Source organism: Hemicordylus capensis, chromosome 2 (assembly GCF_027244095.1).
Source record: "Hemicordylus capensis ecotype Gifberg chromosome 2, rHemCap1.1.pri, whole genome shotgun sequence".
In the NCBI taxonomy this organism is placed as follows: domain Eukaryota; kingdom Metazoa; phylum Chordata; class Lepidosauria; order Squamata; family Cordylidae; genus Hemicordylus; species Hemicordylus capensis.
Window position 1 is genome coordinate 48,636,779 of NC_069658.1, and position 22,642 is coordinate 48,659,420.

The 22,642-nt window shown below is 40.6% G+C and overlaps 1 protein-coding gene across 3 annotated transcripts in view; it reads left to right on the forward strand.

Moving 5' to 3' along the window:
• CERT1 (ceramide transporter 1) overlaps nucleotides 1-22,642 on the forward strand; it is a 112,284-nt gene that overhangs the window by 60,775 nt on the left and 28,867 nt on the right. For 2 of the 3 annotated variants that reach the window (XM_053291195.1, XM_053291197.1), the window contains 6 exons: nucleotides 301-384; nucleotides 7,539-7,696; nucleotides 10,042-10,134; nucleotides 18,590-18,676; nucleotides 19,154-19,246; nucleotides 19,816-19,893. In XM_053291195.1, coding sequence (XP_053147170.1) covers nucleotides 301-384; nucleotides 7,539-7,696; nucleotides 10,042-10,134; nucleotides 18,590-18,676; nucleotides 19,154-19,246; nucleotides 19,816-19,893 — 593 coding nt within the window. The remainder of the gene's footprint in view (nucleotides 1-300; nucleotides 385-7,538; nucleotides 7,697-10,041; nucleotides 10,135-18,589; nucleotides 18,677-19,153; nucleotides 19,247-19,815; nucleotides 19,894-22,642) is intronic. The other variant, XM_053291196.1, reaches the window with a different exon arrangement.

The following is a 22,642-nucleotide window of genomic DNA, read 5'->3' on the forward strand; positions in this document are numbered from 1 at the left end:
CCAGAGTAGTCCCAAGTGTGCATGTGCTGCCTTCTACTTCCATCCTCAGTGTTTTGAATTCTTACCAATCATAGTTCTGTGCCATAGTTTTGAATATATGCAATAAAAAAGAGGTGTGCGCTTGTAATGTATGACAATATGAATGTGGTTTTTCTACACAGAAGCTTTATCAGTGTGGAAAATCTACTTCTTGAAAAATCCTCAGGCTGATTGACTCTCCAAATATTATTCTTGTTTATCTTTTTCCTGCTGCTCTTGGGATTCTCAGCTACATTAGTAATCTCTCTCTTTTTGTTGCAGTGGTAGAAGATGATGAAGATGATTTTCCTACAACACGCTCTGATGGAGACTTTTTGCCTAATAGTAACGGTAGTAAAGAAAAATGTGAGCACACTTGAATGCATAAGTTAAATATTCTGAAGGTATAGGAGCAGCCTAGGTATTTATCCTAAAGGAGTCTTACAAAATAAATAGACACATATATTACATTTACTTTTTAAAATGTTGATTTGTGTGTTCTACTGAGCCAGTCAAAGAGCTATTTTAAAAAAACCCCACAGTAGCACATCTAAAAAGAACAAAAAGTTTATAATCGTTTTATATTTCTTGTTTTTGCATCTTAGTAATGTATTTCTTATACAAAGGGAAATAATAGTTACTGACTCACTGTTGATTAGGTGTTTCAGGGAAGTAACCACTGAGCTTGTTCTTAATATTGTCTTTTAATTTCATCTTTCCTTATGATTTTAATATTCAAAAAACATGAAACAAATTATTTTTTGTAATTCTAGAAAGCAGTGCAATCTGTGTTCAAATTTACATTTCTTACTTACACTGAGTTGCATATCGGCATGCCTGGCAATCCTGTCAAAACTCTTGTTCTCTGGAGTAGGGAAATTACTCGGCTAGTTGTTAACTCCCACTGACTAGATAGAGCCTGGTTGGTTCCCTTGTATATTGAGGAACTTGGGACAATGAAGCAATTAGAATGCTGCCTAAAGTATGTGCAGGAAATTGGAATCCATACTGCTAGAGTCCATGTCAAGGCCAATTGTGGCAGTAGTGACTACAAAAGGAGCTTGTCTCTTCTGCCACCACTACATCCACACATCCATCACACTTTGCAGTGTGATTCAGTACCTTCTCCATTTTAGGACCTGGGGCAATTGGAAGGAGCTTTTAGTTGCCTCCTGTCACTGATTCATTTGTGGAATACTTTTTTGGATGAAATTGCTCAATTAATTTCTACTGGAGTATCTTGGTAGTTTGTGTTTGAAGTTAACAAAACCTCTACTTAGCATAGTAGCTTGGACGTGTGTAGCTTTTGTAGCCTTAGTACTTGGAGATGCAAGTCTCACCACTCTGGCTATCAAACTACTACACTTTCTAATATTCCGTTCTTGGTCAAATTGCTCAAGCATATGGCGGTAGCCCAGCTCCAGTCACTTCTGGATGATACCACTTATCTTCAATTCTGTCGGTATGGTTTCAGACCCTATTTAGGATGGCCTGCATTGGAATATAGACAAGGAGATATATATATAGAGAGAGAGAGAGAGAGTGTGTGTGTGTGCGCGCGCGCACACACACACACACACACACACACACACACACACCATTGACTATGGTATATTTCTGAAGCATTAGTCTGAGAGCAGGAAATTTCAGTGTGGCTCTGCTCCTACTTTTTAGTAAACAGTGCTGTGAGACTGCTCCTACTTTTCAGTAGCAGTCATTCTGTTACAGAGTTTCATCTCAGCCCTAGGCTATTTAACATCCCCATGAAGCCATTGGGAGAGGTGGTTGGGGGGATATAGGGTTGGGTGCCACAGCATGCAGATGACACTCTGCTTTGTCTCCCACTTTTCATCCAGATGAGGCTGTCAGATCTTTGAGGGCAAATAAACTGATACGGTGGAGATTGTCCCAGGTTCTGGTGATCTGGGATGAGAGGCTTATTCTGTTCTAGATGGGATTGTAGTCTCTTAGAGACTACAACTGCCATTTGGAAGTGCTTCAAGATGTGCAGGTTGCATCAATAGGCAGAAACACTTTATCCATTTAGACGGACTGTTTCGTTTAGCTGTCTGTTTTGGAGGCAACTCAGAACAGCCAACTCACTACAATATATCCCATGGAGACTTCCTGATTAAATTATTGTAGTGCACCCTGCATGGGCTTGCCCTTGAAGACTGCTCAGAAACTATAATTGTCTAGCAATGAGGTTGTTGACTCATACGTGCTGCATTGAGCATGTAACTCCTGTCCTTGGACTGCTTTGTTGGCTCCCTGTTTCTAGATGCAATTCAGGGTGCTGGTTTTGACTCTAAATGGCTTGGAACCAGGTGCCTAAAAGACTCTCTGCTTCCCGTATGATCCTGCTTTCTTGCTTAGGTAGTCATCTACAGCCCTGTTCAGAATTCTGTGACCCTCATGAGGCAGAATTCTTTCCAAAGAGGATTATCTGGCACACTCTTTCCTCTGTCAGAAAGCTGATAAAATGGTCCTGTTTGGAAGCAGAGGGCAGAATGAGCACTTTACATTGGTGATGCATAAGGTTTTTAGCATGTGTGATGCTGCTTTGCAAGGATGTGAGGTTTGATTTGAGTCTGTGTTTGTACTTTGGGGCTATTTTATGCTGTTTATGGTTTGGTGCTGCTCCTTTTGAAGAAGAAGAAAAAAACCTTGCCATTTTGAAGGCAAAAAGATGGTGTATAAATGTAGCAATACATCACATGAAGCGGGGGCAGTTCAGATATTGGACAGAGACAGGATTTAATCCTGGTTTTGCACAATGTCCCCTAGCCTAAGGCATGCAGTCTCCATCCCTTAGTGTGTGAGAAGAGGAAAGAGCCTACTTTCGATTCTGACTTAAAAGAAGCCATGGTCTGTTGTGACGGTTTACTGTTGTCTTCATCAAATCCTGGCAAACAAGCCAGGATTTGTGGCTGGGATAACAGTTCCATATTTCAGGTCTTGGCTTGTTCCCAGATTCAAATTAGATGAAGCAAGAATTTACTTAGTTCAAACCTCCTGAGTTTCTTCTAAACCAGAATTTGAAATAGGATCCTTCTTCCCACTGCATGCCCGAGGTTAGGGAAGTTGCATGAAATCCTGGCCTTGCAAGACATCTGAAATGTGCCATGGACAGCATCAGAAAAAAGAACAGGCAGGCCTCAAACTGGTGCTTGAAAGTAGCAATTAATTTCTGTGCTAAGTTAGCCTAAGCCTAGTGTGTTTCGACCAAGCCTGTATCTTCCCAAACAGTAATAGTTGTGTAGTGTGCCACTGTGGTAAGCTTCAGAAGTTCCCTACTTAGTGGTAACTCCTCCTGCATTGGCGCATCTTGTTTATGTATTTCTCACACACAGTAGCAAATGAGGTCTATAGTATTTAAAGATCATGTGAAGGTCCCTTTTTAATTGGCAAGCCTGGATTAGGAATATTTGTTTACAAAAAAGCATAGAAGCATGTCCTGGCAGAACGTGAGTTTCTTTGTAATGGGGAGGAAACTTTTAGTTCAGGAAACTATTATTAACATAGAGAAAGACTGAAATATTTGCTTTTGAAACCCTTTCCTCCAGGTCACCTGAAGGAATGGGAGGGGTTTTGAGAAATATATGTGCCTTAGTAGTCAATGCAGAATTCTATGTATTCGCCTGTAGCTTCTGTTTCTAAAGCACCTGTAAGGAACAAAAGCCTTTCTACTCAGACCAGCTCATGTGAGGGGAATGATCGCTGAGTCACCCCTGCTGAGCTGCCTGGGTGGGCTCCTCATAAAAATTATTCTATGTTTCTGGTAGATTACTTCGCTGTCACCAGGCACTCCCTAAACAGATATTGGACAACCTGGTCTGGAGTGCTAAAGCTCAGGAGTCTCTCTTTACCTTGCTATTGGGCAAATATAAAAATCTGTTCCAACGTATATGCCTGCACATGGTGAGAGATGGCAATAGCTTGAGATGGTTTGCACTAGAGGCTTCCTCTCCATCCCACTGAGAGTTAACCACACACTCTGTGAGGGTTTGTAAAAACAGAGAAAAACAATGTATTAAGTTGCTACAAAACTAGTTGGTCTTAGGCTTTAGCCTTTTGGTTGCACTTAGAAACACATAGTCAGTTACAAGAGTATTTCAGAATGCCCAGATCTTTTTTTAGGTGGCACGTAGGTAATTCAGTTACAAGAAAGCAGATGCTTAGATATGTAAAGCAGCACACACAAAGGAAAATAACTCCTAACGCAAGTTCTTACTAAAAATACTTTCTCCTTCTCTAAATTTCTAAAGCCACAAGCTTTGGCTTCCTTCCCCCTTGAATCTCACCAAAACCCTGGCGAGACCTAGCCCCTGCAGACCTGTCCCACAAGATTTTGCAGACTCGCCCCGAGAGAATTTGGTCAATGTCCATTGTTCCTCTCTCATGTGGGACACCCCTTCTTCCCAGGATCCCTTTTGATCCGCCCCACCTGTAAATCGATTGGGTCATGACCTGGGGTCTCCAGTCTGTCAATCAAGGTCAGCTGCTCCCCCCGCCCCAGTTAACTCTATCAGTACTGGCTGGCTGCCCACTACAGCATCAACCTTCAGTTGTTGAGAATTATTACCCAGAGTAAGTTTGACTCCCACAAAACTGAGGGGCAAGAATCTTCTCTATAAAGCCAGCTAATAATTAGGCTTTCTTTGTAACATGGACTGACTTTTCCATTTGATATATCATTTAATGTGAAATTAGATAGACTGACAACTTAGTGATTAATTCCAGTGTGACAACACTTAAATAAAAGCCAGCTCATACAAGTTTGATTGTGCAGAATTAAGTATGAATGTGTTTAGTGGCCACATTGAGCTTCCCCCTTTTTCTCTCATAAGCTTTGTAAAGTACATTTCAGGGTTGATTTTGATCAAGTCTTTTTAAAACATGATTTAAATTCCTTAACAGGACTCAATTTTAATGTTTTAAATTACTAGTCAGGAAAATTCTATTTTATACTTTTCTAGTTAAAGTACATTCTTGTTGTCTAATATAACCTTAATCTGTATTCAGACATGTAGGTTCCATTTTTAGAAGGTGGGTACACACTTCTCATAATGTTTCATTCAGGCAACCAGGCCTTGCATTTCTTTGTTGCAATGTTTGCATTTCGCATGCATGCCTGTCTTACCCACAGGTATAGGAACTTCATTAAAATGTTCCCAAGTGGGGTCTCCTTTACGGCTTGCTGCCATGATAGTTGTGTTGCTTCTACAATGGAGGGTACACTCAGGAAAAGTTTTCCTCAGGACTGCATGAATATGTTCTGTTCACTTTTGGTTCACTTTCTGTTCTCCTCCGCTATCCCTTTCATTTGTATCCAGACTCCTCCTTGCTCAGATCTATGCTATCCCCACCCCCAAATTCATTCATTGGCCTCCTTTAGCCCAATTCAGACATTGTGCTTTATAAGTGTACAGATTATGTACACTTGTACACATTTTTGTGTGAATTACTGTACCTGGGTTCATCTTTAAAAGTGAACCTGGTTCAGGCCCTTCAAATGCATGGTACAGATAGGAAGTGTACTGCTGTACCTGCATTCAACACAACACGAATGACTGAACCTGTGTAAGATCTGTACTTGTGTACATTGTACAGATGTTGAACATAACGTGTGAATGGGCCTTTGCACTTTTAGAGAGAGAGAAAGGGGGCAAGGGCTTGAGTGTGTGTGTGTGTGTGTGTGTGTGTGTGTGTGTGTGTGTTGCATATACAACTCCTGAAGAATAGGATTGATCAGTTCTGTTACCTCTCTACTCCATAAGCTGCTGTTAAGAAGTTCACAGAATATAATTAGGAGTTATGATTAACACTCATGATGATATTTGATCTCGGTTCTCTTTTTATAAATTGTCTTTTTAAAAAATTCTGATTTTAAATTTTAAACATTTTTATTTCAATCAAAAAAATCCTCCTCTCCCTATTTTAAAAAATTGATTTTTATCAACCCTGGTACACCTGCATGTTATCACTGGAATATGATGCAGATTTATAAAAACAATCGAGCTACTTAGTTTGCATGAATGACTGTATTTTTTTAAACTGGATTTGTTTTCTGAGTCTGAAAAAATGTAGAAAACGTTCCCTTAACCACTTTTCTGTTTATCTTGTGGATAATGCTTCATATTGTATTCTAAAACGCTGTCAGCAGTCATGAATTGTGCTTTTACTTTAAGATCATTTGAGCTCATGTTGTACACCAATATATTGTATATCGGAGAACGCCAGCAGTGTCCTTTACTGTTGTTCTTGTGACCACCTAGCACAGCAAGTTATCTGTGCAATGGGGAGAGCTTGGATTGGGGAGAGGCCTCTCACTTTATGATGGGATATGAGAAGGATTCCATACCTCCTCTGAGTTCCCTGACACATCATTTTTCATTTCACATTCATGTGAAATGATGGGAGGGGTCAGTTTCATTTCACACTGGACCCCGACTTCCACTGCTACATAATGCCAAAGCCGGTCACATAGCCAACCAGCATCTTCTCCCAAATCTTCCTTTAGGTAGCTAGCTACCAAAGCCAGCCAAACATTTTGGAGCCCTGAATAAGAGCTGTAATAATGTAGTGATTTAGAGTGTTTGAGCTGAGAAGTATCTCCTTCAACTCTTGTCTCAGCCGTGAACTTGCTGGGAAGCCTTATCTCTCAGGCTTCATCTTCTGTCTCCCCACTGTAATAGGGGAAGATAATTCTAACCAGTCTTAGCATTCAGGTAGGAATTACTGAGAAGGCATGTGAAGTGAACACGCTGAAGTGCTGAACTCTTTCTGCTAAACTGAAAAATTTGAATGGGATATATTCTTGGGACACCCTCATATACTGGACCATGGCATTATTAAATACAAACTCTAAGTGAGCAGCCAACCCAAGTATGTCAGCACCTGACATCATTTGAATGTTAGGTTTTACCACCCTTAATATACGTTGATGTATTTTTATAGCATGCTACCTCATATACTTTTAAATAGATCACTGTTTTTATTTAAACAGGCTTAGCAACAGTTGGCTAGTGCAGTGCAGTATGAGGTATTTGAAACCACTGTAGCTAAGGAGAATTCATCTGGTTTAGGTATAATAAGAATGCCCTTCTGCTTCATTAAGGACCTGATCACTTTTTCGGGGACACTTTTTAAAATAATGCAAACTAGATTCAAATGCATGTTAAAGCTGAGTTTTAAATGCTGCATATGCTAGGCTTTAAGGTGGTTCTGTTTAAATTAGGTTCCACCTCAAGCTGCCAAACAGCTATTGTTGCAAGAGTATTACTGCTTCAGACACCCACAAGATTTCTCCCTCCCCCATTGTAGAATTATACAGCATATAAAGAGAAATTGACAGATTATACTAGAGGGATATTTCTCTTGTTGAGCTCTCTTGGTGCTTCTGCGAATAACTGGACTCTAATGGGCACTCTAACTCTGTACAGGGCAAGCATGCCTATAAAACATTCATTTCAGTAACAGAAATTTGTACTGATAAGTTTCTAATCTGTTTGTTTTAGTGTTTCCGCATGTAACGCCCAAAGGAATAAATGGCATAGACTTTAAAGGGGAAGCTATAACTTTCAAAGCAACAACGGCTGGAATCCTTGCTACGCTTTCCCACTGTATTGAGCTAATGGTAAAACGTGAGGATTGCTGGCAGAAAAGATTGGATAAGGTAAGATCTTATAGCTTCTGCAAGGATTAAATTGTTCTTTCTTAGTCTTGACTTGACACAGTGTAGATAGTCATTTTGTATGCAAACAAATTGTAACTTAAAGATATATTTGAACAAGTATCAAAAGTTGCATCCTGGACTTCAGGCTAGGTCTCATTAAAGGCACTGGCCTAGTGATTAGTTTCTTGTACTTTGAATTAGAAGTTTTAGAAACAATGTTCAGATGTCGTAGGGAACTTGAGGAAAACCCTCCCGGTGTAGGGTAGGCATGATGTTCAAACTCAACTGCAGATGATGATGGCTTTTGTTTAGGAAATAGGATTGGGTAGTTGAGTGCTTTTTAATCCTTTGTGCTGGGTCTTGTGTATCTTTGTGCATATGTGCACAAACACAGTCTAAGTTATAGTGGTATAACTTGTAGGTTTAAGATCTAGGACGAAAACCTTGACCAGTTATGGGTAGGTTGCACTTCCATTAAGATGGTCAGGTAAACAAACAATGAAGAGCCTTGGACTCATGTGCTCCCTTTCTGTATCCCAATGCTCTCACTTCATTGAAACCTGCAAACTATGGCTTGCACTTGTCCTGAAAACCAGGTTCGGAAAACAGGATTTGATACTTAGCTCCAACTAGGGTAGGAGGAATGGGGAGAAGAAGAGAGTGCACAATCCTGAGGAACTAAAGCGGAGGCACTCTAACCGCCAAAATAAATAGCCACACCGAGTGTGAGGGACAGAGTGCGAGTGCCATGAGGATCTTGGAAATTCCTCCCGCATGTGTGCAGGCACAGAACCCAGGCTTGCGAATGGAACATGTTACATACAGATCTGGATAGTGGTTCCAGACATTCATAACAGTGGGGTTTCTGCGCCTGTGCAGACCAGCTTTGGTTAGAATCCTTTAGCTCCTTGCAACGCCTACAACCGCCATATGCATGTGACTGCAGCACCCTCTAGCAGTGGCTAGGCATCCTCTTACTCAGTTTCTTTCTGACCGCCATACGGATCAGACCTCGGAACAGTGAAGGTGCTGCAGTCACGTGCATACAGTATGCAGCGACCCCACTGTTATGAATGTCTAGAACCACTACCAGATTATCTGTTACAGGTAAGCAGCCTATTTATCAGTTGTACTTGGAAGTCGGTCATAGAGCTCAACTCCATTTTGTGAAGATAAATTCAAAACTTAGCAGAAAAAGCAAATACTTCAAAAACAGGGAGCACAAATCTTTTAGTAGAAATGTTTATAAGATATGAGTACAATTCTCATGTGTTGGTGGACTTTGAACTAGTTTCCTCTAAAACATCCATTTTCTACGCCTTTATTTAAATAGTGTAGTTAAGCTTCAATATTTACCTTTAACTATACATGTTGATGTATATGCTGTCTTTGCTGATATGAGGAATAACTAGAGGGGGAAAATGTTGTCAGTGATTGAAAGATGGACTAGAACTTCAGTTAAACTCGTCATTTGAATTGCCTGTTGTTCTTCCCACCCCCTGCCACTGTATAACCCTGCATAAGTACTATTTTACGGAAAGCTGTGTTTCTTTACAGATAGAATATTTGGAACCCCAAGCTTTTTGTTTGTTGAGGGGCATATGTAACATTATAGTAAATTTGATTACAAGGGTCCTTTTTCTAATGTTAGTCAGGAGTTGGAATGGTAAAAAGGAAAGTGCAAGAATGAACTTTCTTGGTCCATTTTTAAAAGTACCAAGATGCAAGGGCAAGAGCAAAAATGGGTTCACAGGAATACAATTATGAGAGGCACATTCAGTTCCTGGTCTCTTCTCTAGAATAGTTGTAACAGTTTTCCCCCATGTCTCTTGAATTATGCTCGTATTCCCTTATGGCAACAAATGGTCTCTTTCTGATGGTTAGGTATCTCTAAAGCACCATTCTAGCCTCTCTCCTGTTAACTGCTATAAAGAGAAAATGCACTACACTCTTTCACTAACTGAATAGCTAAAACTCAAATAGTCCCTACAGCTCTTGTCTTTAACAATGGTTTTGTGGTGGTTGTTTTTTTTGCATTCATTACATTTATATTCTTCCTGTTCTGCGATGACACTCTCTGACACACAGATGGGGTTCCCAAGCATAATTCAGACCTGTTCAACTTCAGCAGAGTTGCTGCAGTGTATGCCTCTGGACCATGACCTATGGCCAACACTGATAATGTGTATTATTTATAGTCTTTTCCACACTTGTACCAGACATTCTTCTTTTTAGCATTTACAGTAATTTGAATGTTCTCTGTGCTGCATCTTATTAAGTAATTTATGAAGGTGCTATCTGATTGTGTTTGGTTAAGAATAAACTTCTGTCCTTGTGTCCGATAGGAAATGGAAAAACGGAGGAGAATAGAAGAAGCATGCAAAAATGCTATAACAGAGCTTAAAAAAAAGTCCCATTTTGGAGGTCCAGACTATGAGGTATGAATGGCGATAGCTGAACTGTTTTCATTATGGGCTATATAGTTCAGAGGGGCAACCTTGGGAGACATAGGAACATATCAAGCAGAGCAGGTCACTCTTTGAATATTGATTTGTTCAATAGTTACTTTAAATCGTGAATACTTGGGAGCAAGGTTTCAGTGCAGACTTCTTCAGGGTCAAGGAAAGGGTATGCCTTTTAATACTTGGTGAGGCACACTAGCTTAACTGCAAGTGCTACTGAAACCTTTCACTTACAATGTAATCTGTGAATAATGGAAAGGGAGTGTCCTCAGTGCAATCCATTGTTTTGTTTTGCATATTTCATTGACTATGGTCAGGCATATACACATGGAGTTCTGGATTATGGTTTAAGGTTATAAAATTGCTGAGGAAGATGAAATGTCTACCTTGCTGCTTCAAGTGAACCTTATAATCAGCTTGAATCATCAAAAATATGCCGCTTTGAAAAAGGAAGATATTTCTGTAAATAACTGATCTGAATCATGATCCATTGCATTCATAATGAATGGGTTCTGCACCTGTGCAAGAACCTCGTGGATAGATTGACTAGCTCTTCATGACGCCCCCTCTGTCCTGCACGTGCTCTGTGCTTGTTATTTTCAGCAGTTGCGGGTCCTCTTAGTTTCTATTTGACCACCTAAGCGTCAACACCTCTAGCTCCTCTGTCCAAATAGGTTCTTTACATTCAAAGTGAAAATTACTATTAGATTTTGTTGGTTATCGACCTTTGGACTGCTAAAACGACAATTCTTAAGCTTATCAGACTAAAACTAGGTGAAAGGAAAATTCAAGGGCGTATCACGGGCTTACCAGAGCGGCATGACACTAACTTGAAATGGCATCAAAACCTACGGCAAAAACATTCAAACGCTGTGTCAAATGCCGATCAAAGTTGCCATCGATGGACAACCACGATGCATGTTTACTGTGCTCAGGAGAGCAACATAACCCATCCACATGTAAAATTTGTTGCTTGTTCTCCAAACAAATGCAGAAGTACTGAATGCTTTGAATTCGAGAGACATTATAAACTACAAATCTCTTTATTTTGGTCAGCAACCAGCATGAGATTAAAACAAATGTAGAAGAGAAGACAATCAAACTCCTACTACAAACAAACAGAGAATCGAGGATATTGAGACACAAACGGCTATAGCGAGGGCACCTGACATTCAGAGCCAGGAATCAGTCAGGTATAGTTTGGCCCCAGCATCCTATTTCACTATCTTGGAGGTGCCCCCACTTAGAAGAGTTTTTACCCTGGCAAGATGCAATGCCCTGCCTTCAGCCCTCTTAGAGGGCAGATATAGAGGGACTCCCTATGGGGAGAGGCTCTGCCCATGTGGGGGAGGGTCAAGTGGGAACAGTCACCCATGTGCTGTTGGAATGTTTGTTCTATAGAGACCTGTGTCGGGATCTCATTTACGCTTTGATGGCTAAATGCCCAGGTCTTGATTCTCCTCAGATGATTGGCAGGCTGTTGGAAGGAAGTAATTCCAGTACCACCAGACAGGTAGCTAAATTTTGTAGTGCAGTCCTCCGTTTGCATAAGAGCTTAATAATGGGAGAATAGGTGATGGATTTAAGGCCAGAGCAGCTTTTGTAGCTACAGTGTGGCTAACTGCAGGTGGGCATGCAGGTATTGGGATCACTTGTGTATCATCAGTAAATCTAACAACAAATTTTTCCCCAGCTACTGAATTGTTTAACCCCTCTCAGATTCATGAGTCGGGAAGGTAACTGTTTAAATTTTGATTTGTATGTAATAATCTCATAAGTATGAAATCCTGCTGTCTCCATTTATTCTTAGTTATGTATTTTTAGTATTACTTTCAGTACCTTGATCTATGTTCAGGAGGACTTTTAAAAATTTATTTGGTTTTATTGTTTGTAGTAGAAATTTGATTGTCTTCTCTTCTACATTTGTTTTAATCTCATGCTGGTCGCTGACTGAAATAAAAAGATTTGTAATTTGGCATTATATGATGAGGCACTTTGATCTCCGTTGCTGAGACCAGCTTATCCATCGACATCAGGATCGATGTCGAGCACGGTATCGAGTTTAAAGGAAACTCCTCAGGTTGGTCCTGCAAATGTGCAGTCTAAAGCCACCAAAAACCGGAATTCAAACATCCTGAAACAGTATCAAAGAAACACAGGCATAAAAGGCACAGACACTCTTCAGGGGACGGAGAAGAGGCTTCCCTGCCAAAGAAACACTGTTGCAAAACTGATTCCAAAAGGAGTATTCCATCACCTACTTCTTTGCAAGAAGCCCAGACGTCAATGTTGAATTACTTGCCTTCACCATCCAGACCAGTGTCGGAGATAGAACAGGAGTCATGGGTACCAACAACAGTATCGAATAGGAGCGCAACGGCAATGATGTCTGTGTTGAGGTTGACTCCAGAGAACATACAAACCTCTGCCAGTGTCTCTTGAGACAGATAAAAGAAGGTTTTATTGCTATCCCCGGCACATAAGTGATGCAATCTCCGTCTACAGTTACACCACAGCGTAACTATGACCGGGGGGATTAGGTGGGATTTGTAGAAGAGACTGTAGAACAGGATGTTGACGTCTCCTTAGACCCCAAGCCAGCAGCTACATTGTTGGCAGTGTTAGAATCGTCAAATAGCATGCCATTGGGATCCACTTTTCAGGGCTTTCTTAGTGGAGGACTTGATGTCAAACACAGTGCCGAAGAGGGACCCCTCTCAGTACCAAAAACACCATCGATGTCACCAATAAGGGTACTACCTACATCATCGAACCCAATACAGCTAATGTTTCCTCTGAAGCATTCTGAGGATCATGCAGGGGTTTCAAGACCCATTTCTATTTTCTCCAGACCAATAGCAAGTTATGCTCCATTAACATGGAAATCACCACTACAATATGTGGCCACGCAAGGTTTGACACCATCAGAATCAACTGCAAACATACAACGCAGACAAATAACCCATTCTTGAGTGTTTAAACACAGCCTGACAGTCTTATACCCAGCTGATTATGCAGATTATCAGTTATGGAAAACTCAACAAGAAAATAGCACAAGAAGCAGCACAATTCTATACACTCTATACAGCTTCGGTGCCAATCTGTTTACCATCAACAGTGCAGGCTGTAACATCAATTGCTTGCCAAACAATGTCGCCACAGGCACACCTGCATAACCAGTATAAGCTTCAGTTCCACAACCACAGGTGCCTTCTCAACCAAGGAAAGTGGTGAGAAACAAAGCACTCCCGCAGTACCTCCAGTGAATGATGATGATGAGGGAGATGGTTACACTACGGATTCCATAGAGACAGACTATGGCAGAAGAGATTATCCTACTGACCCACCAGCAGAAGTACTACCAAAAACTTCACTATCACCCTCAGAGGAACTAAAAGCCTATCATGCTCAGATAAGAGAGATGGCTGAGGCATTGGGCTTATAATTAAAACAGCCAGAGGTAGATCTGAAAGATCTGGTCCACAATATGATGGCTAAAGCAAGAGCATCACATCCAGTGGCGCTTCCCATGCTGCCTGTTATTACTAAGGCAGCACAGTCATCATGGGAGGTTTTACAGACATGTAAACCAACGTCAAAAAGATTAGAAGGATTTTCCAGGAAGAGGAAAATACATATCTGGTGCACCATCCAATACCAAACTCTTTGGTGGTTGAATGTGCAACTTCTTCAAAAGGTGGACAGCATCTAACAACTCCAGCTGAAAAGGAAGGGAGAAAAATTGATGTATTCCGAAGAAAAATTTATGCTACCTCAAGTCTATCTATAAAGATTGCAAATTATGCTGCATATCATGCAAGGTATGGCTAAACCTAATAGGGACCAGAATAAACTGACTTTGATGGGCAGATCCATCCACTATAATTAAAACTAAAGAAGACACTAGTTAACACCTCCCAGAGCACACAGCATCAGCTTTGTGGTTGCCAACATGTCCATCAAGTTGGCGAGTCATGCTCAAGCATGGCATCACATAACATCAGACCAGCAGGTGCTAAAGATTATAGAGACTGATTACATAGTCAAGTTCAAAGCTCCATTTACACAAAATTGACTCCTGTGTTACTGGAAGAAATTCAGGTGTTACTACAAAAACAGGCAATTGTTCCAGTGCAGTGGATGGAAAGAATGTCCAGATTTTATTCCCAGTACTTTCAAATCCCAAAAGGGATGGGGGCATACGGGCAATTATGGATCTGAGATAACTCCATGTGTATGTGCGGGCACACAAGTTCAGAATGACAAAGTTGCAAGGAATACTACATCTCTTTTGCAAGGAGGAGTGGGCAGCAACGTTAGATTTGAAAGACGCATATCTTCATGTGGGAATACGAGAAAGCCATCGCAAGTATCTAAGATTTACAGTGGGTGATGTAATGTACCAATATACTGTCCTTCCATTTGGTTTGTCAACTGCACTGCATGTGTTCACAAAGGTGATTGCAGTCATGGTGGTATGCTTAAGAACGGAAGGCGTAGTGATCTTCCCATACTTAGACGACTGCCTAATGGTCTGCAACAACAAAGAAGGTTTACTTTTTCAGATCCAGTTTATGCTGTGCCTTCTAGTGGACCTGGGCATCAATGTCAACCTGGAAGAAGTTGAACCTGAAACCTCAGAAATGCATAAGTTACATCGGTGTGGAACTGGATATGCAGTTAGAGGGCATTCTTACCAATGGACAGATATCTGCAAATCAGAAACCTAGTAAAACAGATCACCTTAAATCCACAACAACCAGCAGAAGCTGTTCAACAGCTAATGAGTTTGATGGCGTTGTGCAACACCACAGTGTGTTATATGTGGATGCGGACACTGCAGATGTGGCATCTAAGAAACTTCTGCCCCAAGGCAGACAGCCAACCAAAGATGCTAACACTTCCACAAAATGTATTGAGCTCACTGTGTTGGTGGACAGTACACTCAAATCTATAGGCTGGAGTCCTGTTTGAGCCCTTGATCCCCACACCATGGGTGACAACGGATGCTTCCTTGTGAGAATGGGGGGGGTGCATTGCGACAATCATCAGGTGCAAGGTCAGTGGACAAAGCACAAGAGACAAATGCATATAAACTACCTTGAATTACTAGCTGTGTTAATGGCCCTGAAATGGCTGCTTCAGAAGAGAGTGGTGCAAATTCTTCTGGACAGTACAACAGCAATAGCATATTTAAACAGGCAGGGAAGAACAGTGTCACACTTCCTCTGTTGGCTGAGTCTGCAGATATGGGAATGGTGCATAGACTGAGAGATTCACCCTTTAGCTATCCACATAAGGGATGTGGAAAATGTACTTGCGGGTGACCTCAGCCATGTGATTCTACAGAACCAACACCATGAGTGGAAACTAAATGACACATATCTAGCAAAGGTCTTCAATCATTGGGGCCATCCATCGATAGACTTGTTTGCAACTGCTGCCAACAGAAAATGTCAGATACTGCTCACGTGCAGGACTCAGCAAGGGATCTTTAGGTGATGCATTTCAACACGTATGGAACAGGGGACTTCTTTACCTGTTCCCACCACAACCATTAATAAATAAGGTACTGGCACAAATGTTAAATATTACTTAATAATAGAAGGCAGTTGACAAGAAACAATTACTACAATAAATGGAAAAGATTCAAGGTGTACACTAAACAACTTGGATTTTTCCCTAGAAAAGCCACATTGAGGCAAGTCTATTTATTTATTTATCTACCTAACACATTTATATACCGCCCCAAACACAATTCTCTGTGTGGTTTACAACAAAACAATAAAAACAGATAAAAAGATAAAAACATTACAACAATTAAAATTTAAAACTATCTTTATATGACAACCTTAAAAATGAAGGGGTTGGTGAATGTGTGTCTCAAGGTATATTTGTCAGCTATTTCTTCAGAACATGAGGGATGGGATGGTGCAACAGTATTGTCCCACCCAAATTGTAAGAAGTTCTTAAAGGGACTAAACAGCTTGTATCCACCAGTTAAGAAAGCAATGGAGCTTATCGCTAGTATTGTCATCACTAACGGAGCACCCATTTGAACCAATAAAAAATGTATCTTTGCAACTGAAAACTTTGAAAACAGTTTTCTTAATTACAATTAATTAATTACAATTCATTCTTAATTACAGTTCATTCACACACCTTGCAGTAATACTACTGCAAGGTGTGTGAATGAACTGACTGCGCTGAGAGCAGACAGACCATACACTCAGTTTTATCTGCATAAAGTAGTAATGTGCATGGATCCACAATTTCGGCCAAAAGTGCTGGTGGAATTCCATTTAAATGATGATATAACGCTACCTACCTTCTTTCAAAACCCAGAAACTCCTTTATAAGTAACACTGCATTCCTTGGATGTAGAACGCAGATTGCTGTATTATCTGGAAGCCACAAAAGACATGAGAAAAACAAACAGATTATTCATTGCATACAAGGGAAAGGCCAAAGTGCAACCAATATCGAGACAAAGACTTGCCTAATGGTTAGTGCAACTGATTGTGTTAGCATATAAACAGGGGAAGGATCCCCCATGTACCATTTGGGCTCATTCCATAAGGGCTTGTGCATCTTCTGCAGCTCATCTATCAGGAATGTCAATGGTTGATATCTGTAAAGCTGTTACAAGGTCATCTCAGCAGCCATAAAGCATTATGCCATTTACCTGCGATTTGGCAAAAGAAGCAGGCTTTGGGAAGAGTGTGCTAAAGCGGGTGCTGCCATAGTTTCAGAGGCTACTGTGCCCACCATCGGTTGGGAAGCTGGCTAATCACCCATTCATTATAAATGCAATGGATCACGATCCAGATAAGCTGGTTGCTTATCTGTAACTGATGATCTGGTAGTGATCCGTTGTATTCATAAAACCCACCCTAATCTCCCCTCAACAGTAACTTAAAGCAAACATACTTGCCTTGCAAGGATACTAAAAGATCACCAACACATGTTCTGCAAGAAACTGAGCAAGAGGACACCCCAACTGCTGAAAATAACGGAAGCACAGAGCACATGCAGGGCAGAGGGGGTGTCATGAGGAGCTAGTCAATCTGTCTGTGAGGTTCCTGCACAGGTGCAGAACCCATTCATTATGAATACAACAGATCACTATCAGAATATCAGTTACAGGTTAACAGCCTTTCTCTCCCCTTCCCCCACTGCTTATCTTTGTGCTCTAGGGATGGTGACACAGGCTGGACTATGTTCTTGAACTCCCATGAAGGTTTTGCAGGGTGGGAGGTGGGGTCATGTTTCAGTGATGAGATGCCACAATCCAGCTGGTTAAGTATTTTTAGGTACCATTAATTTCAATGGAGGAGACTTAAGCATGTGCTTAAATATCCCACTGAAATTAATGGGGCTTAACTATGGCCGGAATATATCTCCTGTATATTAATATTAATATATTCATTTTAAATACTTTTTTGTGATGCTTAGCCATACAAAATGCATAAAGCAGTATAAATTAATATCTGGTCGTGCCAACTCAGAAGCCATCATGCCAGACCTAATAACTTTTAAAGCTATCCCCTTCCCCTATGTGCATATAGTGTTGGCTTGTTCCTTTTCTGTCAGATACACCACATTTATGGCCATTTAGTCTTAGAGCTTAAATCTCTATGCTCTCAGGATGTTAGTGTCCCTTGCTTAACTCTCTGAAGTGTGAAGTTAAGGCAACTTGAACTCTTCCCTTAATAGGCCAAAGTAACAGAGCCCTATTTCTTCCCCTCTTACTAAAAACGTTAAGTGTAAAAAAAAATTCATTAAAGATCATGGTAGTGTTTCGCTACTGGTATTGGCATTTATATTTATCTCCTGTCCTTACTTCAAGGAACTTAGGTTGGCAGGCAGGTTCTCTCTCTTTTACTCATGACTTGGTAAGGCTGAGAGCTGACTGGTCCAAGGTCACCCAGTGAGCTTCATGGGCAAGTACCACTGCACCATGTTGACTCTCATGTAAGTGGGTCTGATGAAGAAACTGGGTACAACCTTGTGTTTTTAAACTCTATTTAGGAACATAGGAAGCTGCCATATACCGCGTCAAACCATTGGTCCATCTAGCTCAGTAACTTGGAGATGCCAGCAAGGGAACTTGGGACCTTCTGCATGCAAACATGCAGGTGCTTTTCCCAGAGCGGCCCCATCCCCTAAGAGGAATACCTTACAGTGCTCACATGTAGTCTACCATTCAAATGCATCCAGCGCAGACCCTGCTTAGCAAAGGGGACAATTCATGCTTGCTACCACAGACCAGCTCTTCAGTTTGCAACACACTGCTTCTTGCGAGGGTTATGTAGCCCTATTTTTTACATGAGCTTATTTCAGAATTTAAACTTAACTTTCTCCATGAAGAGGAGCTTGGAACACATTCAGTTTCCTGTCTGATCCCATCTTTTGTTGATCTTTGATATAGGAAGGTCCCAACAGTCTGATTAATGAAGAAGAATTCTTTGATGCTGTTGAAGCTGCTCTCGATAGGCAAGATAAAATAGAGGAACAGGTAATTCATATTTAAGTATGCAGTTTAAGTGAAGAACATGTGTCACAGTGAAGCTATATTAAGAACCAATGGTAAACACAATCCAATGCATACATAGTTGTGGATTGATGCTGTTCAAATGTAGTACTAATTGTAGTGCTCTGATGTAGCCCAGCAGACTTCTATAAATGTAAAAGTTCTAGAACCATGATACTCTCAAATGAACACAGTGAATTTAGGTCAGTTTTAAGACTTAAGTTCCCCACATATTTATTCTTCTGCTCTTTATTTCTCTTTCTTTCAAAAATCATGCATTACAACTGGAGACAATTGCTGTCTGTGTGTAGCACAGTCATTATGTTGAGGCCTTGCATTCTTCTTACAGCCTGGGGTGTCATGTAGTGCCTGCCATAGAGAATTATTTTTAGCATTTTTTTCTGATTGTTACACTGCAGCCAAAGGCTGTTGCAGACTAGTAAGTGTACCTTGTTCTCTTAGTCCCAGAGTGAAAAAGTCAGATTGCACTGGCCATCATCATTGCCACCTGGGGATGCCTATTCTGGTCTGGGGACTCACAGATTTGTCCAAAAGGTAAGATGCTTCCCAGGCTGCAGTGGAATAAACATGTTGTAGTATTCTGACTGACAGAACTGTACAGTCATGCTTGAATCTGTGAGGGTTCCTAGTAGGTGGTGTTAAAGTCATTCAAATCGTTTTTCACATGCAGGGGGATGCAGTTTATGGGAGTTTTTGAACTTGATACTTCATTTAGTTAAGTGTGTTTGCTTGCAAATTAAGCAAAATGTGTGTCATGACATGGGGCAAGTTTATTTTCCAGATTCCCACAAGCCTTGATTCTGCAGCCTGTTAAAGATTCTGTGTGTTGAACTGATGGACGTGAAGCAACTAAAAGCTTGTCTTCTGTACAGCAAACCTAACTAACCACTTTTGGCATTCCTGGGAATGTGTTCTTTGCAGGGCCATGTTGGGAACATCATGCATAACAGGTGCATGAAGTCAGAATTTGCTGCTGTGCTCACAGCTTATGGTGCTTTTGTTTTTTCCTTTTCTTCATTATCTTGTGCTTGGAAGTTGGTACTGAATGCTCTGTTGTGCCTTTGTTCTGATTACTTGGTTTTTTCTTTGTCTGTCTCTGTTAGCCCTATAGTCGCTCTTCCTCCATGTCTTCCATTGATCTAGTCAGTGCCTCTGATGATGTTCACAGATTCAGCGCCCAGGTACTGTATGACTACACAGAGTGGGTTTACATAACTTTGTGCTGTATTTCATCTTCTTTATTCCTGTTCTTTTTATATTAATCACTTGTGCTTGCCTTAAGCACAGTACAAATAGAACCATAGAAAGGAACTGCATATTCCAGTACTTAAATTCTTTTTTCATTGTTTGTACGCCTACCACTTCATGCCAAGGCCCAGTTCTGGAAAACAGAGCAGTATTAACTTGTATAACAAATGGTTTAACTTGTTAAGAGCCAGCATTCTGAAAATGCATAATACAAGCAGAAAGATACCTGGTCCATGTAGGATGCAGATGAATTTTTGTTTCAAAATAGCTCTGTTAAGATACATTTTTAATTCTTGTTATCTCTCCATACTTCTCCAAGTTGGAGACTTCTGAATTAAGCAGCACTTGTTACATCTGCGAAGCTTTCAGTGCTTCTATGTTCAGAAATGCTTAACTCTTTGCTTAAGTTGAATACTAGGTTACATTTGTCCTAGCAAAGTTTTCATTGCAAACTCCAAATTTAATTCTCTTTTGAGGATATTCTGATGTAGCCAATATTTTGTTACTTTACTTTGGTGATATGAAAGTGCTCAGCTTTCTAAAGCATGGTATCAACAAACTATATCTGCAGCTCGAAGACGTTGATGGTTCCCTCTGTCTTATCCTGTCTTACCATTCTCTCACAGAAGGGTTTCCTTTAGCTGCTTACAGCTGAGAATAACGTAGTTGCTTGAGAAGAAATGAAACCACCCTAAAATGGGAAACTTTCGGAAATAGCTGTTTCTGATTTCTGCATCTGTCCTAGAAGTTGGATCCTATAGTCTTTTGAGAGATCACCCCAAAAAAGCATTTTCAGGAGATTCTGCATAAGACTGGGATTGGAAACAAGGAAGAATGTGTTAAAGCATCTTGTAAAATCAAAATAAAATGCAGAGTTCAGGTCTAAAGAACAGGAAAATTCCAGTTTGCATTAGTATTACACTTAGCACTTTGGTCTTGCAGGTAGAAATCTAATAACTACAGAGCTCCAATTGAGAATTATGAAGTGCACTTCCCAGAATGGGATTTTTAAAAGTGTGGGTGTGGGTGTGGGTGCATGTGTGTTGTTTGTAGCATATCTTCTCTTGCTAAGCTAATCTATGGAAAGTCTTTTTCTTTTGAGGCCCTGTTGAGTTTTCTGAGAATATCTCTCAACATGTATGAATGAAGGATCAAATTTGCTTTTACGTGGACTTATCAATCCAAGGTGTCTTTGTTTGAACCTTTCTTCAGCCTTCAAACTTGTAGGAGATGGCTTCTTTTTTTTAATTTTATTTGGGGGGGGGGTATTATCATATAGTACTGAAGATAACCTTGTTTGTTATTATTAGTTAATTTGTAGTGAGATGGTGCTACTAATTAATAGTAAATATTGTTTTGACAGAGATGTGTAAAGTATGCAAAGTGAAGGGAGTGGGACCAAACTACAAATATTGTAAAATGCATAGTATGAGCCTGTAGCTTCGTTAGTTTGGATGTTAAATAGCCTGATCAAAATTGGGACTGTGGCACACAGGGAGGGGACAGTTAACCTTTTCTTCTCATAATTTCTCCTGACAAAAATTGTGCCCCCAAAGTTACTACTAGCCCTTGAAGGGAAGTTTCCCTTGAGCCAAAAGTAGCTTCTCTATAGAGTCTAATAGCTTTGGAAGTGCAGCTTTCATCAAGATTCTGTAGCAGTGCATTCAATACCCCTCTCTGGGGCATCACAGTCTTGGTCCTGATTCTTCTCCCATGATTACTTTTTAACTTGAAAACAAACATACAAGGCCAAACTATGCCTGTAATGTAGTCCAACTCCAAGACTATAGCATATCTGAGAAAATGCTTGAAATTATGACAGTCTGTTATGCAGAGCTACTTTCTCTGGCTCTTTTGAGTGTTGGACTATTGCTATAGCTTTTGACTTTCATTAGTGAAAACTATTCCCTAATCTCTGAGTAGTAAAAAACATAAGATAAAATTTTGAAAATGGGCTAGTATCTTTGAATTCAGCACTAGACTGAAGTTCCAGAAAGAGTTAGCCTGGATGTCACTGGATGGCCAAGGAAAATACAGTTCAGCACAACTTGTTCTCCTGTATTAAGGCAAAAGTGTCACTGGCCAGTTTTGTTATATGCAATGTAGACCACCTAATTGCTGAAAGAGGTCATGATGCTGAGATACAAGATCAAATTTGCAACCGTTCTAGCTTCCTCCAGATGAGGCATAGTAATTGAACCAGCCATTATACTTGCTAGCTGAGTAGTGTGCCACCAGACTCAGTGGCTTCTGTCACTGAGGCTGAAAGATGCATGGTAAGCTTCAAGAATGACCTCCATGATTGCAGGCACATGTCACATGAAACTGCTGGGCATAATAGACCAGTCAGAGTAGCCCACAAAATATTTTTGATATGGTGCTGTGATCTTGAAGAAGTGAATGGACTGCTCCTTGATTAGCTTTAATTCATCCTAAGCAAGAAGTTTAGAGTGATTGGTTGTTCGTGACTCCTCACTGTCTGTGGGGTTTTGCACAGTGCATGTGGTCTGATGTACAGTAGCTTCAACATATTGCAGACTTGAATATCTGTAGTACCTTTGGGTCTAATCTGTTTGTTAAACACTGCATGGATAAACATATGTTATGAACAATGTTGTGTATATGCTGAGATTCTGCAAAATGTGGTATTTGTTAGGCCTGAGCGGGAGATTAGACCTCAAA